Genomic DNA, 13,616 nt, shown 5'->3' on the forward strand with positions numbered 1-13,616 from the left:
TGGCTGGCTTCTGTGACTCGGCTTTTGCTCGTGGCAAGTTTGGCCGCGGGGTGTGCAGCTCGCGGATCAATCAATTTGTAATCATGCCCTCCTCACTTTAAAGCAGGGCCTGCATTTTCTTCAGGCTTAGGTTGACTTTGGAACACGAGTTTCTTATAGGCCTCCTCGGGTAGGTACAGACAAGGTCCCATTTTAACGCCGGCATGCTAACTCTGTGTGAAAATTTAAACACTTTTGCTCTTCCGTCCCAGCAATTCGTTAAATATAGAAAGTAAGAAAGTAAATGCATATGAATGAAATCGTGCATAGAAAGTGCCCTCGGTGTTATTAATTACCTCCGAGTTTCTCTCGTTTTCAACGATTCCTTTTACAATTCTCTTTCAACCTGAATATCAAGCTTCCTCGGTCCATTAGTATGAAATCAAGATTTACAAAATGTTAGAGTTGTTCATCAATGGAAATTTAGCTGGTTAATTCTAAAGATTGGATTTAATTATAATTCCAAAGTAGCTCTTTTTCTTATAGTATTCCGAGAATAGCAGACGCTGCTTAGTTGATGCAAATACCAAAGACGATCGAGGCCGAATTCCGCTTCAATTAGCAAGCTTATTCAACTCCTATGAAGTGATCACTCTGCTCAAAGGAGACGATGAGAGCTCAGCGGACGATCTTCGGTCCAATGTTGATTTCAACACCAGAAAAATGGAAAGGAGCTCTCCATCTCATCTTGCTGCCCGTTCCAATGCATTGAAAGCTGCGAAGCTGCTCATGCAGTAAATTGAGAATCGCTCTGAGCCGTGGCCACCGACGGACAAGAATAATCAGACCCTGTTCCACTTGGCGGCCGCAGCAGGAAATGAAGAGTAAATCGAACTCATGAGCAAGTTGTCGATGAAATATGGTCTTGATCCAACAGCTCAAAGTTTGCTGTGCAATCCGAATGAGACATATTTACAGCGTTCAGTGCTGCGTCGCATCATGGACATGTCTCTAGTATGCAAGCTTTCCTCGACATTGACGCTAAGGCGGGGAATCTGTGCGGAGATGAGTTGAAGAAAACACTGCCGAAACTGGACGACGTCGATGGCGACACACCCTTCATGTATGCTTTACGGATTCGGCTTCGGGATGCTCGGACAGCGCTCGAAGACATAGCTGATGATTGGCGAGGCTCGTGGCCTCAACGTTGACAAGATGATCCTGTATAATCATCATTTGGGACCCAGAGCCTAAGCATAACAGCCTTTCAACATCGTCCCGTGTAAGCAAAGCATGATGCATAATTGGCGATTTCCATTTTTTAGGCATCAAACATTCACCTGACACGTCCATGGCCATTAACGGTCTATTTACGCGGACTTCACAAGTACTGGAGAGGGGACTGGCGGGGTTGAAAGTTTTATATGTTCCTATGAGACAAGATCACTATCCGTTCTCCTTTGCATCCGGCTGACCTCAGACGCCGCTCGCGGAAGCCTTCATCCCATCTTCGCCTAAGTGCGCGGCGTTGGATACCGTGTCACTGTCGTTTACAAAGGCCTTATCGCCGAAGGCTAGCGCAATCTCCTCAAGAGTGTGATTAGCCGTCTCAACATAATAGAATTTAGCCAAAGCCACCGAGATCAGACAGAACCCCGCGATGACAACGTAGTAGTAACCTCCAATTCCCGCGAATGCGTCAGGGGCCGACATGCCGATGGCGAAGTTGAACACCCAATTCGAACATGTGGCAAGAGCCATGCCTTTACTACGGGCACGTAGGGGAAATATCTCAGCTGGGAGCAACCAGGGCATGGGACCCCACGTGAACCCGTAGATTGCATTGTACTGGGTTTGGAGTAAGCAATTATTCTTTTCATATCTCGCTGGGTCAGACCTACGATAACCACGAAGGCGTAAATGCCGTTAGCACGCACAGTGATATCGCGTATATGTGCCTCGGTGAAGGCGCACACTATACTCAAGGCGATTGCCATAAGGATACCTATATTTGAATTCAGCTTTGTGAACATAGTCTCAATGTGCCGTTGAGAACTTGGCGTGACTCATTATCACAATGCTTACCACCAAGAATCAACAGCGGACGTCTCCCCCATTTATCAGCTAGCCACCAGGACAGGGTTGTAGCGGCTACGTAAGGGAGCGAGTTTGCTGCTGTGTAGAGCAAGGACTTTGACTGGCTCATGCCAGCCCTGGCCAAGGTTGTGGGCAGGTAGAAGGATATGACGTTGATGCCGTTGAGTTGGGCGAACATTTGCGCGGTGATTCCGACAATGGTACGCTTTCGATAGCGCGTGAACATCTCCCGCCACGAAGATTGCCCGAGTGTTGCTTCGTAGCGCACCGCTTCGCTGATTTCGAGCATGACTTTCTGGACGTGCTCCGCCTGTGTGTCACCATCTGGTGTGTGCAGATCGGCGACTGTCTGAAGGCATTCCTGGGTGAAGCCGTTCCGAGCGAGCCAACGGGGTGTCTCCGGGAGTATGAAGGACATAGCGAACAGGATGAAGGCGAGACCCATCTGGATGAAGTACGGACCCTGCCACGACTCGCTCTTCGGGACGAGATGGTAGAAGCCGAAATCGACCCATGTTGAGAGTGCATAACCTCCAATAAGGAATGTGTATTCAACGCCTACCATAAGGCCACGACGGTGCGGTGCGGCAATTTCGGTCTGAATGACAGGGACAGTCATGGAGAGAAATCCAACGCCAAATCCCTGGATAGTTCGGCCGGCGACAAAAGTCGCGAAGTCGGGCGCGAAGGCTTGAATGAAGGCGGAAGCAAAGTAGATGAAGCCTCCCAGCCGGACGCATCGCTTCCTCCCAATCATGTCGCCAACATTGCCAGCGATGAGGGAGCCAATAGCGGCCGAGACCTGCAGACACGCGACGAGGATGCCTGTGATGGATGGATTGATGTTGTCACTCGACCCCTCGACACCTCCGTAGTCCGCAAAGAATTTCTTGAGGAACACCGGATTGACCAAAAGTCCGGCAACAATACCTGGGATCCTGCGTCAACTGGACATCCACCGATATAGGACGAAGAAAACAAGAACCTACCCTGATCATAGCCAAATAGGGCATCACCTAGACTGCCGAAAGCGCAAGTCATCCATAGCAGAGGTTTTCCCCTAAAAGGATAGCGAGCATGGACTACCTTCGGCTTGACCTTCGCTTCGAGCCATGAGACAGGTGGTGACGGTAGATCTGTGAGATTGGAAAGAACAGGAGCGGACTCCAAAAGCGTTGGCGCAGGTGGCTTCTCCATAGTTCTGACGCGGTGACGAGATAACTTCGATACACCGAGTTAAGTTGAACTCCAGATTATTTACCCCGTGGGGAGGCATCTGGGGATATTTAAGGCATTGGTGGTATCAGAAACTACTTTCTCAGCTGCTTGGGCATTCCCCTTGACCCGGTACCGACGGAATCAGGCCCAGAAGTTTATGCATCACGGTGCATGCGGGGACCTGCCATTGGCTTCGTCGACTTGTTCCCATTTCTAACCATCTTCATAATTAAGCTAGCAAGAATTGGTCAACAACAGCCAGATCCTTGTTTTACCCCAGATCTGGGGTTGTGTTGAAACTCACCCTGCCCCTGTCATGAGAATCGGGGCACCTGGGCACTGGAGAAGATTCAGCATCCGCCGGAACCGTAGCCGTGCGCCAAGCGAGTCATTGGCCAGCGTCTGGACTTGCGAAGCCAGGGGAACCGGTTCCACTTCGAAACCTACAAGAATATTTTCAGCCGTGTCCGATGCTAGCGAAAGAAGGTGACTAGCGCCATTGCAGGTACGGGTTCTAGTAAAAACGCAAGGCTCGGTCGGCATTTTTCGGAGGCCGAGATCTGCTGGATCGGCTGTTGTGCTGGATGAAGGTTGGTATAGGATACCAGGATGGCGGCGAATGGAAAGTAGCCCCGAGCTTCTGAACAACATCCACTGGACATGCCTCCGCCCCCAAAGATTTAAGTAGGTGTCGGGCACAGTATATTGATTTCGCATTCACAAGCGTTACTGTACTTGACCGCTCCAAGTGGAGTCCCAGAGCCAGAAAAGACCGTTTGCCCCGTAATCTACAGCATTAGCATCATGCCCTAGCGGCCTTGTAGGTCCCTGAAAGTCCCCTGTTGCGTGCCCGACCTGATGTGATTGACCTCCGGTTAGCGCGCCATCATTTCTTGGAAAGTGATCAACGCCAGGCTCCAAGTATTCGTCCTGAAATGGTGGAATAACTAATATGTGTCAGCATCAAGCGAGGGATCTGGGATGGTCTTGGCGACGTACTCTGCTGGACCGAAGCTAGACTTTGATTCAGGCGTTCTGCAAAGCTCGGGTCGGAACCGTGTCCTTGCTCAGTCCCGTGAACCAAAATATTGATTACGGATTCCGACTGGGTAGGACAGGCCCTCTCCGGCAGTGCGCAACTCGAGTCGACGTCACCATGAGGCAGTGTTACCACGGCGTTGTTTACGACTCCTGAGGGTGGGGCAGCTGGTCCGATCATAGCCTCGCTCTCACGCCGAAGAAGCAGACGTATGAGATTCTTCAACACGACGCTACTTTGGCTAGACAGCGACGACCTCAGACCCAGCAGCTCTTCCAACCGGAATACCCTAGTAATAGGCCGTTTGACCGCTTGGGCTTGGTCAGAAAGCGGGTCCGAGAGAGCTACCAGGATCAGCACAATCGCGGCATTAAACAGGTTCATGGCTATAAATGCCACGAGGTGGCTGTCCGTGGCAAGCTGAGTGAGCTGCGGCAGCTCGGTCACGCTGGCGGTCCTGACTGCCGCGTCCCAACAATGTTCTGAAATCGCACTTGCCTCGACTCTGGAGTCCTGGTCTCCGTGAGATGAATGAATACTGGCCCGAGAGGTCAGCGTCTGTGGCACTGTGTGGTTTGCTGACGGCGAAATCATTTCCGAGACGCTTCCGTTGGGTCCTGGACTGCTCAAAGACAAATTTTCAATCTGGCGAGCCAGAAATGGCCGATGCAGCACAATCAACAAGTTGTCAAATGTCAACTGCAAGGATAGAGACTGTAAGAGACACGCCCGTGTGCTCCATGCCGTGGAGGCTGGAGTGTAGTCCCGTTTCAAGTCCAGACACAGCTCTGACGGCAAGTGGCGGCGCCAGGATGAGAGGCGCTGGGTCACATTGCTGATTAGCAATCGATGCTCCGAATCGAAGTATTGGCATGTTGAGCGCGCGGACAAAGAGCCGAATATCTTCTTCAGGGCTGGGGATGTGATGAGATATAACTTGGTCAGTTCCCTCTGATACGGTGAATAGCAAACCCTAGCCGTTTCTTTGTGAGCTGCATCCGGCCTGAAGAATGGTGACTCGGTGAACTCTGCGGGCATCTCGACGTTATAGTCTTCGTCATTTATGCTAAGTGGACGCCCATACGAGATAGAGGCAAATCTGAGTTGTTAGAAATCACATAGTAGCAGGAGGACGGAAAGGCCGGACTCATACCTATCCCACGTGTAGATAGTCCACCATACTCGTTTTCGCTCTTCGACGTCGTCGACAGACCCGTGCACCTTGCTGTGATGCAAGCCCAAAGCATGAGACATCTTGATGGTGGCCCCTAGTAGGGCGAAGGACAGATTTGGTCGACCATGATACACATAATGTGATCCTAATAAGATGAGGGTCTGCACTGCTGATACTGAGCGTTGGTCCATTATCTGAACCAGTCGCATCTCCACAATCTTGAACAAATCGTCACTCCATAACCTCCAGTCTTGAGTTCCGTCCTGGCTAGCCTTTTTTGATTGGTACCATGCCGCCATACCCAGTACTGTCGACAGCAGCGTCAGAAACGGGGCTTCGGCAGGGTGCGCATAGCCATCCTCGATCGACTGAAGTTGTCGGCGAAATTTGGGTTCGTATATGACGAGGGAGAACCAGTAGACCGCCTCAAAATATTCCTCCAATAGCAGATGAATTGTGACAGTGTCAGGGAAACGACCTCCAACGATAGTGGATATCGGCAGACGATGGTAGCCGTTCCTCATAAGAGGGGTTCGGGAACCTGCTCCACCGTCCGGGATAGCTGATGTGTGGTTTTCGTCAATTGTTTGGCTTCCTAGACGATAAATCTGCCATTCATGTTCAGGTCAGATGATCATCGAAACCAGGAAGCATATACGCCTCTCTCACCTTTCGAGCGATGCCCATTGCCGATTCAGTCTCCCCGTAGTCCAGCGGCACCCACGAGGTGCCTCGATCCCTCAGGTCTGTAGCATAATCGCTTTCAACACTACCTGCGGCTCCTTCTTCCTGCGGAGACGAAAGCTGCTCCGTCGGAAGAGTGGCTGCAGAGCGGTCATCTTCAATACTTGCAAAATGAGGCCGTCTATCACATATCAGTCACGTGTGGACTCCAAAGAAGCAGATAATAGGACATATGGATACAGCTGTCGACTATTGACTTACTTTCGCAATTTAGACACACGACGCTCGCTGCGAATCTTGGCTCCGCTTTTCGGGATCTTGTCTAAAGTTGCCTCCTCACAATCGGCGTTGGCTCGCACGCAGAGGGAGCATGGCCTGAACGAGTCACACTGGCACACGTCAGCATGTAATTCGACCTGGAGATCATGTATATGGATACCTACCCTGCTCTTGTTCCGACGGCACCTACTGCACGCGTTGGATACTCGAGTGGGCAGCCGGCGGCTAGCAATCGAGGCCGGTGAGCCGTCGTCCGAAGGCTGATGTCTGAGTTCCGACATTGCTAATGGCAAAAATTGAACCATGAACAAGACGGAACCGAACGACAAGTTGTGGAAGATGTGCTCTATGGGGTCCGGCTGATGGGACTACGGTGGTCGGGAGCGAAGTTGAGCGAGAATTAGCCGAGTCCCCAAACACGGATCCGAAACCCGCGCAGATTGCCAAAGAATTTGGCAGGGTTAGGCGGATCCGGCGGCACCCCTTAGCTCCCTACTTTTACCGCACCAGACTATGACCACGGAACCGACTCACTGCCAAGTCAATACCTGGTACAGCACGGTACGCCACGGCAATTGGAGGACTAGTTTTAACCACTCCTGGCAACGGAACTAGAACCTTTCCTCCCTCCAGGGCAACCAACTTGCGACGATAAAAGTTCGCCTTCGTTCATATTAGTTGCATAAGTTAGTATCATGTGATCATTACACTTGTGTCTACACATACTCACATCCAGACGCAGCCATTATCAATTTTGTTATAGCCTTCATCATCATCCGGTGTCTCCCAACTCTCAAGAGCCACGCAGAAAATGTCTGCAGACTGTTCACTCCCCGGCCAAGGCTCACGAAATTCGAACCTGTCTTTCATCCTCAAAAAACCACACGACGTCGAATTTGTTGAACAATCAATGCCACAACTTTCATCACCCAAAGATGTCATAGTTGCTATTAACTATACTGGTATATGCGGGTCGGATGTGCATTACTGGGATCATGGCAAGGTCGGTCACTTCAAAGTGGAAAATCCTATGGTTCTGGGCCACGAGTCCGCTGGAACTGTAGTAGAAGTCGGCAGTGCCGTGAAAGGCCTCCACCCCGGTGACAAAGTCGCTATCGAGCCTGGATCTCCGTGTCGGTGGTGCGCTGAATGCCTGTCTGGTCGGTATAACCTCTGCCCCGACATGGTTTTTGCGGCCACACCTCCTTACCACGGCACGCTTACCGGCTTCTGGGCTGCACCATTCGACTTCTGCTATAAATTGCCGCAGGAGGTATCTCTCCAGGAGGGAGCCTTGATCGAACCGCTCGCAGTTGCAGTACACATTGTGAAGCAAGCCCAGATAACGACAATACCTGGTGCAAGTGTCGTCGTTATGGGAGCTGGTCCAGTAGGCATTCTGTGCGGAGCGGTTGCCAAAGCCTTTGGCGCGACCAAGATCATCGGTGTGGATGTAATACTGTCAAAGCTGGAATTTGCAAAACGTTTTGGCTTTACGCATGTGTATTTATCGCGACGAATCTCAGCCGAAGACAATGCTAAGGCACTCCTTGATCAATGTGGTCTAGATGGGGGTGCGGACATTGTTATTGACGCAAGTGGAGCGGAACCCTCCATTCAAGCCAGTCTCCACATCATTAGGGCCGGAGGCACCTATATTCAGGGCGGTATGGGCAAGGCAGATATCAACTTCCCCATAATGGCCTTGTGTCAAAAGGAGGTCACAGCCAAAGGCAGTTTTCGGTACGGGCCCGGTGACTATAAGCTCGCGGTCGAGCTCGTGGCCAGTGGAAATGTCCAGGTTAATAAGTTGATTACCAGGGTGGTGGACTTTAAAGATGCTGAAAAGGCATTTCATACAGTAAAAGAGGGCCATACATGGAAGGTTCTTATTAGAGGGCCAAATGAACCCTCTGTTGTTAGTAATGGAAAATGAGACACTCACTTAGAGTGTAAACTTTGGCCGTTATCGGTTGTTTGTGACTGAAACCGCCCACAGTCAAGTACATCCTGTTTTGTGTTGATTCATATGTAACACGAGCTAAAGCACGGAGGCCCGCTCCACGGCCACAATATTTATGAACTACGAACAAAGGGGAACCATATAATAGCCTCCTATAGGAAACCCTCCGATGAAACAACCTTTTACATGGAGGGAAGAAGTCCACCTGGAGGTCTTTTCTTGATCATAAATAACAGTTTTGAGCTATGTCGTTGTACTTCTTTTATAATCAATACATCATGGCGCTCAATTCTCCGATGACTTGAAATCATACATGTACTCCACCTCCTTCCGGTGGACATACTTACCGCTTTTATCCACCATGGTTTCTCATTCAGCAACGTCTCGTACACCCGTGCGAGAATAAGGCCACATTGCCCATCACAGGCTTATTTGGACTCGCGTTCAATGCCCCCTTCCTCACTGCTGGCAAGAAGTTCGTCATTTCTTCGCCCTCGAACTTTTCATTCTTCTTGCCGTTTCATCGATACGGCTTGCCGTCATCATGAACCTACACTTTAACGTCCCAGCACCGATCAATCTTCTGATTTCACTGCTCTTATCAGTAATAGAGATCATTGGTCTACATTGGCTAGTGAATTCCCATCCACCACGTAAAGTTCAATGTAATGTAAAGGCCTAGGGTTATTACGGAGATATACCAATCCACGACTTTTATATACACCTTGGCAGCTTTGGAAATGCAAAGGTTAAGCCATTAGAAGTATTGTTCCCTAAATTGGCCTCAACGGATTACAACATCTCGTTCCGCGCTTTCTTCTAACCATGCTTTGAAATCTGACCAGTTGTTTACCGTAAGCCTCGCCAGACCTGCCCTCTGGTACTCGTCCGGATTGTTTGTTCTAGGGGATTTCAAGGCCTCGCCCGATCTTTTATGCTTTATGGAACCATTGGGAACCAGAAGAAGACAATAGAACTCAGGACAGCCATTTTCCGCCGCAGGATCATCTTCCCGATCCTTCACCACAGGCAAGCAAAATGTTGGCACTGATCTTTTGCCTCTCACTGCGAAGGACTCGATATCGAGCTTCCCAACTGAATAATCAACAAATGGCAGGGAGTCACCATTTTCGTCGCGGATTATCACAGGCCAGGGTTCTTGTCGCTGTAGATGCTCTGCAGAATTTCTTCGCCGGACCACCGTGACCGGCTTGAGGTGCCCGAAGAGATGGATCCATCCGTCATGAACAGCTCCGTAGGAATCCGCGGTCGCAAACTTGAGCCTAGCATCAATGAAACGTGCCGCCGGCCTGTATCCGAAACCCGAACCACCTGCAGTGTAGCTGACTTTGGCGTGCAGACTCGCCCATGACCAGGAGGGTGCAAGGTATTCTTCTGGTATCCTCGGTGTGTCATAATAGTCGCTCCAGCAGAGATCTAAAAGTACAGTCGATCGCCAGAGACCAGAAAGGTACTCGTCTTTGTCATCTTTGCGAAGCTCCGCCGTCTCCCTTGCCAGACCTGATAGTGCTGGCAGCTTGTCGGTGTCGTATGTGAATTTGCGTGTGGAATAGTCCTCAACGATTGTATGCCAAAGCGAGTGTTTGTCCCAACTCTCCTTGCCAGGCCCATAGAGTACAGACGGACGTTTTGGTGTCAAATATGCTTCTGTATGTTCGGGCCACGCTTCGCTGGCTTCCAGCTCTCTACATTCCCAATACACCTCCTCCTCCGCGAAGTGTACAATGCGCTGGGAGAGAATTCTCTCTTGGAATACCCAGCCCCGATCTACCAGATGTCCAAGCTTCCCTCCTTCCTTTTGTTCCATTTCTGGCTCGTTACTGGTGATGTAACTGCTCTCATGAAACCCTGCGGCCGGTTGAGAGGACAACAGCGGATTTGAAATCAATCGAAGAGGCTGAATGCCAGCTGGGTTTCGCTTCCTGAAGCATCCTTGGCTTTCCTGGATAGCACAGCTTGCGGAAATAGTGACTACGGCATGTTTGTAGATGAATGCCATCCTTGAAGCCTCCTGGCTCCAGTCTCCCCGCGAGTCCTGAAAGATGCAAAGTCTGTCGATCCAGATATACTTGAGGTCTAAGTGATGAGCAATGGTGAATGTGTCGAGGATTGTCTTTGGAAGAACTCCCATAGATACGCCTTTCCGCATGCCTTCGACCGTCTCCTGTTTCAACATATAATAATCTTTCCCGCTGCCCCAGCGGTAGCTGACAGCGGCATATCTTGTACCAGGTGCGACTTCGGTTGCGAGTTGGAAAGTACCCGCTGAGTGATCCATGAATATCAATCTTGTGGGCTGTTGAGAATCCGATGGCCAGGGAACTTGGCACAAGGTGTGATTCTTCAGACAGTGCTCTACCCATTGATTGATCTGAGTGAATGTCGATGCAGAATCTGTTGTCTCAGCTAAAGTTGGACGCAATTCCACCGCTTCGCTACTATGCTCTATGATTTGTCAGGAAAAAGCTTTTGATGGTAGCAGAACATACAGAGGTGTCACCTACTTCGAACCATTCTAACATAGAAATTCTTGGAGAAACCATGAATTGGCTCCAGGAGGATGTTCAGACAAAGGCAGAATGTAATGTTGTTCCAATCTTTGAACGCCACTTTCAACCCACCATCATGCCAGCCAATCTTTTGATTTTCCGTTCTGTTCGACCGATGCCTGAGAATCTCACGCCGTATGCCATGCCAGAGTAGCTGGCACAAACGACAACTCCCTAGCCGACTGAAACAGCAATCTATAAGCTGGAAGAGTGTATCATGATGCGGAATCCAGAATCGTGCTGGCGGAGGCCCTTCCTCCTCTTCAAGGTCCTTCCAAGAGTGCATTGGTGGCGGCCGTTGAATCAATGCCTTGCAAGGGGAGCATAGCTGGGCCGGGGGATCAAGACCTTCATCTCTCCCGATGATCTCGAAAGTTCCTGCGTAAGTGACGGCCGGAATTGCTCGCTCTATTAGCTGCCGGCTTCGGTCCTCATCCAGAAGCGCAAACACATCATCCAATGCCGACCGGCTATCTGCGCGAACACTGGTCTCGGACGAACTTGAAGCATCAAGAATGTGGACTGATGGATTCATGATGGAGGAGCAGTTCTGTCACAGTCCCGACTTGGCGTACACCTGGTAATCAGTCCATCGCACTACGAAAAGGAAAGGAAAGGAACCTACCCAGAAGGGTGTCAGCCGTGCAGCGCCACATACAAAGAAGCGGGGTCATAATCCCAAAGCGGGGTTAATTTCGTAAGTACTCTTTTGGTTAAGGGTCACTCAATGTGTCGCGGTTGAAGTTCTGTATATTTTTGGTGGCATATTCAAGAAGTGTCCGGGAAATGTGAACGGATCCAGTCAACCGGGTCAACTGTATTACGGAATTTTACTCAGCATATTCTGCTCGAAATATTCCACACAAAACGTTCTTTAATTTCACTCTATCTTTTGCGTTGTAGCATATGATAGTTAAGTTTCTCCCGCGCCTCAGCAATTGCAGCTCCCTCAGCAATCAATTTTCGGATGCCGCTCTCACTCTCCTCGATCTTGGCCGCTATCTCGGCCACTTCACGGGCCCGGTTCCGCGGAACAACAACAACACCGTTGGCATCAGCGACCACAATGTCGCGAGGGTTAACACGTACTTTACCCACACTGATCGGCTCGTTGACGCCTCCCACTTGCACACGATCTTTGCCGGTTCTCATCCAACGTCCGGCAGAAAAGAGTGGATATTCATCGGTCAAAGCACGGTTCACATCGCGGCAAACACCATCAATGACAGTGCCTGCAATGCCTCGTAGACCAGCGTATTGTGTAAGGATGTCGCCCCAAACGGTACAATCTGTACGGCCACCGTTATCGATGACCACAATATCGCCTGCGGCAACATCATCAATGAAGTCACCTACACTTCCCGGCGGATCGTCAGCTGGCACATAGCGCACTGTAAACGCTGGCCCGACGGTAGTCTTCTTGTAGTTGCCCAGAGGCAAGATGCCAAATGCCTGTCCGGGTATGACGAGCTTGTCGAGCGCGTCAGAAACCCCAAGGGTGTCTAATTCGGTGAACAGGGCAATCAACTCCCTATCTTCAGCTGCAGTATCCCCGGGGTTCTGCGGTGGGGGCGAAAAGCCCGCCGCGCCTGTTGAAGGTGATGCGCTCGCATGGATGGCTGCAAACTGTTTGTCGTGCATGACTTCGGAGACAGGGCGACCCGCTCGTACGGCTTCAAGCATGCCTTTCTGTCGATCTTCGATTCGTTCCGCCAGATCTAGGACCTCGGCGATGCGCTCGGCCGGGACAAATACCGTTCCACAACTGTCAGCGATCACGTAGTCGTCTTGCCTGACCGTGACGCCTCGCATCTGTAACGGTTTTCCAGAGTCGACTTGCACTATGAGGTTGCGGCCGCTGATCATAGTGACACCGCGGCCGTAAACGGGAAAGCCAATGTCACGGCTGCCATCGATGTCGCGGCTCATTCCATCGATAATGGTTCCCCGGATCTGTTTCGCCTTAGAGGCATTGGCGAGAATGTCGCCCCAGCATGAAATTCCATCGATGCCGCCGGAAACGACGAGAATGCGGTCGTGAGTTGTAGTCGCATCCACAACTGGAGTGAGCAGATGGACCGTTTCAGCTGCATCTGTTTTAGGAGCTATCGTCACCGTGCTAGCACGCCCGACAATCTTTGGACAGTCCCACAGCGGCTGCAAGCCGAAGGTCGCTCCTTTGAGGCCTAGAACATCTAAGGCATCGGACACGGTATTGGTGTCTAGCGAGAAAAGACGGTCGAGAAGGGTAACGTTGCTCATGATGCTGGTAATGCTATCCTATCCGTGAATTACATATGGGATTCCGAGGACAACGCTTTTGGATGAGATAAACAATATAGAGAATGGGACTACACGGAGAGGCAGATATGGAGGAGCATGGAAAGCAAGCGGTTTTAGAAGGCGTGTGAGGTGGGATGCTATGTATGGCATGCCGCGTCTCGCACGCCCCCCGGCCGATCATGCCGGGCCGTTGTTTCGGCGTTCAGCGCCTTTCGGCATCGGCGTCGGCCACACGTGCCTCACAGAGCCGAGCTTCTACAACTTATTGGCACTAGCAGGGCTAAACAAGAGAGTCTATCTAGAGAGTGTGTGTTCTTCGCCGCCCGCTGT

The 13,616-nt window shown here is 50.8% G+C and overlaps 4 protein-coding genes across 4 annotated transcripts; 1 reads left to right on the forward strand and 3 right to left on the reverse strand.

Moving 5' to 3' along the window:
• Window positions 1-1,455: 1,455 nt before the first annotated feature.
• J7T55_006974 (mfs sugar transporter protein) lies at window positions 1,456-6,751 on the reverse strand (the record flags this gene model as incomplete). The annotated part of the gene is made up of 11 exons (XM_053135119.1): window positions 1,456-1,827; window positions 1,881-1,984; window positions 2,065-3,006; window positions 3,066-3,277; window positions 3,599-3,737; window positions 4,164-4,241; window positions 4,294-5,432; window positions 5,487-6,115; window positions 6,177-6,372; window positions 6,453-6,580; window positions 6,635-6,751. 11 exons carry the CDS (start codon window positions 6,749-6,751, stop codon window positions 1,456-1,458), a joined length of 4,056 nt encoding a protein of 1,351 aa, XP_052987257.1.
• A 530-nt stretch (window positions 6,752-7,281) lies between these two features.
• J7T55_006975 (uncharacterized protein) lies at window positions 7,282-8,578 on the forward strand (the record flags this gene model as incomplete). The annotated part of the gene is made up of 2 exons (XM_053135120.1): window positions 7,282-8,213; window positions 8,518-8,578. The coding sequence occupies 2 exons, from the start codon at window positions 7,282-7,284 to the stop codon at window positions 8,576-8,578; spliced, it is 993 nt and encodes a 330-aa protein (XP_052987258.1).
• A 639-nt stretch (window positions 8,579-9,217) lies between these two features.
• Window positions 9,218-10,732, reverse strand: J7T55_006976 (uncharacterized protein; the record flags this gene model as incomplete). Its single annotated transcript, XM_053135121.1, has 1 exon — window positions 9,218-10,732. The coding sequence occupies one exon, from the start codon at window positions 10,730-10,732 to the stop codon at window positions 9,218-9,220; it is 1,515 nt and encodes a 504-aa protein (XP_052987259.1).
• A 1,156-nt stretch (window positions 10,733-11,888) lies between these two features.
• J7T55_006977 (demethylmenaquinone methyltransferase family protein) lies at window positions 11,889-13,265 on the reverse strand (the record flags this gene model as incomplete). The annotated part of the gene is made up of 1 exon (XM_053135122.1): window positions 11,889-13,265. The coding sequence occupies one exon, from the start codon at window positions 13,263-13,265 to the stop codon at window positions 11,889-11,891; it is 1,377 nt and encodes a 458-aa protein (XP_052987260.1).
• Between the last annotated feature and the right edge of the window lie 351 nt (window positions 13,266-13,616).

Source organism: Diaporthe amygdali (genome assembly GCF_026229845.1).
Source record: "Diaporthe amygdali strain CAA958 chromosome Unknown NODE_51_length_283962_cov_64_506962, whole genome shotgun sequence".
In the NCBI taxonomy this organism is placed as follows: Eukaryota; Fungi; Ascomycota; class Sordariomycetes; order Diaporthales; family Diaporthaceae; genus Diaporthe; species Diaporthe amygdali.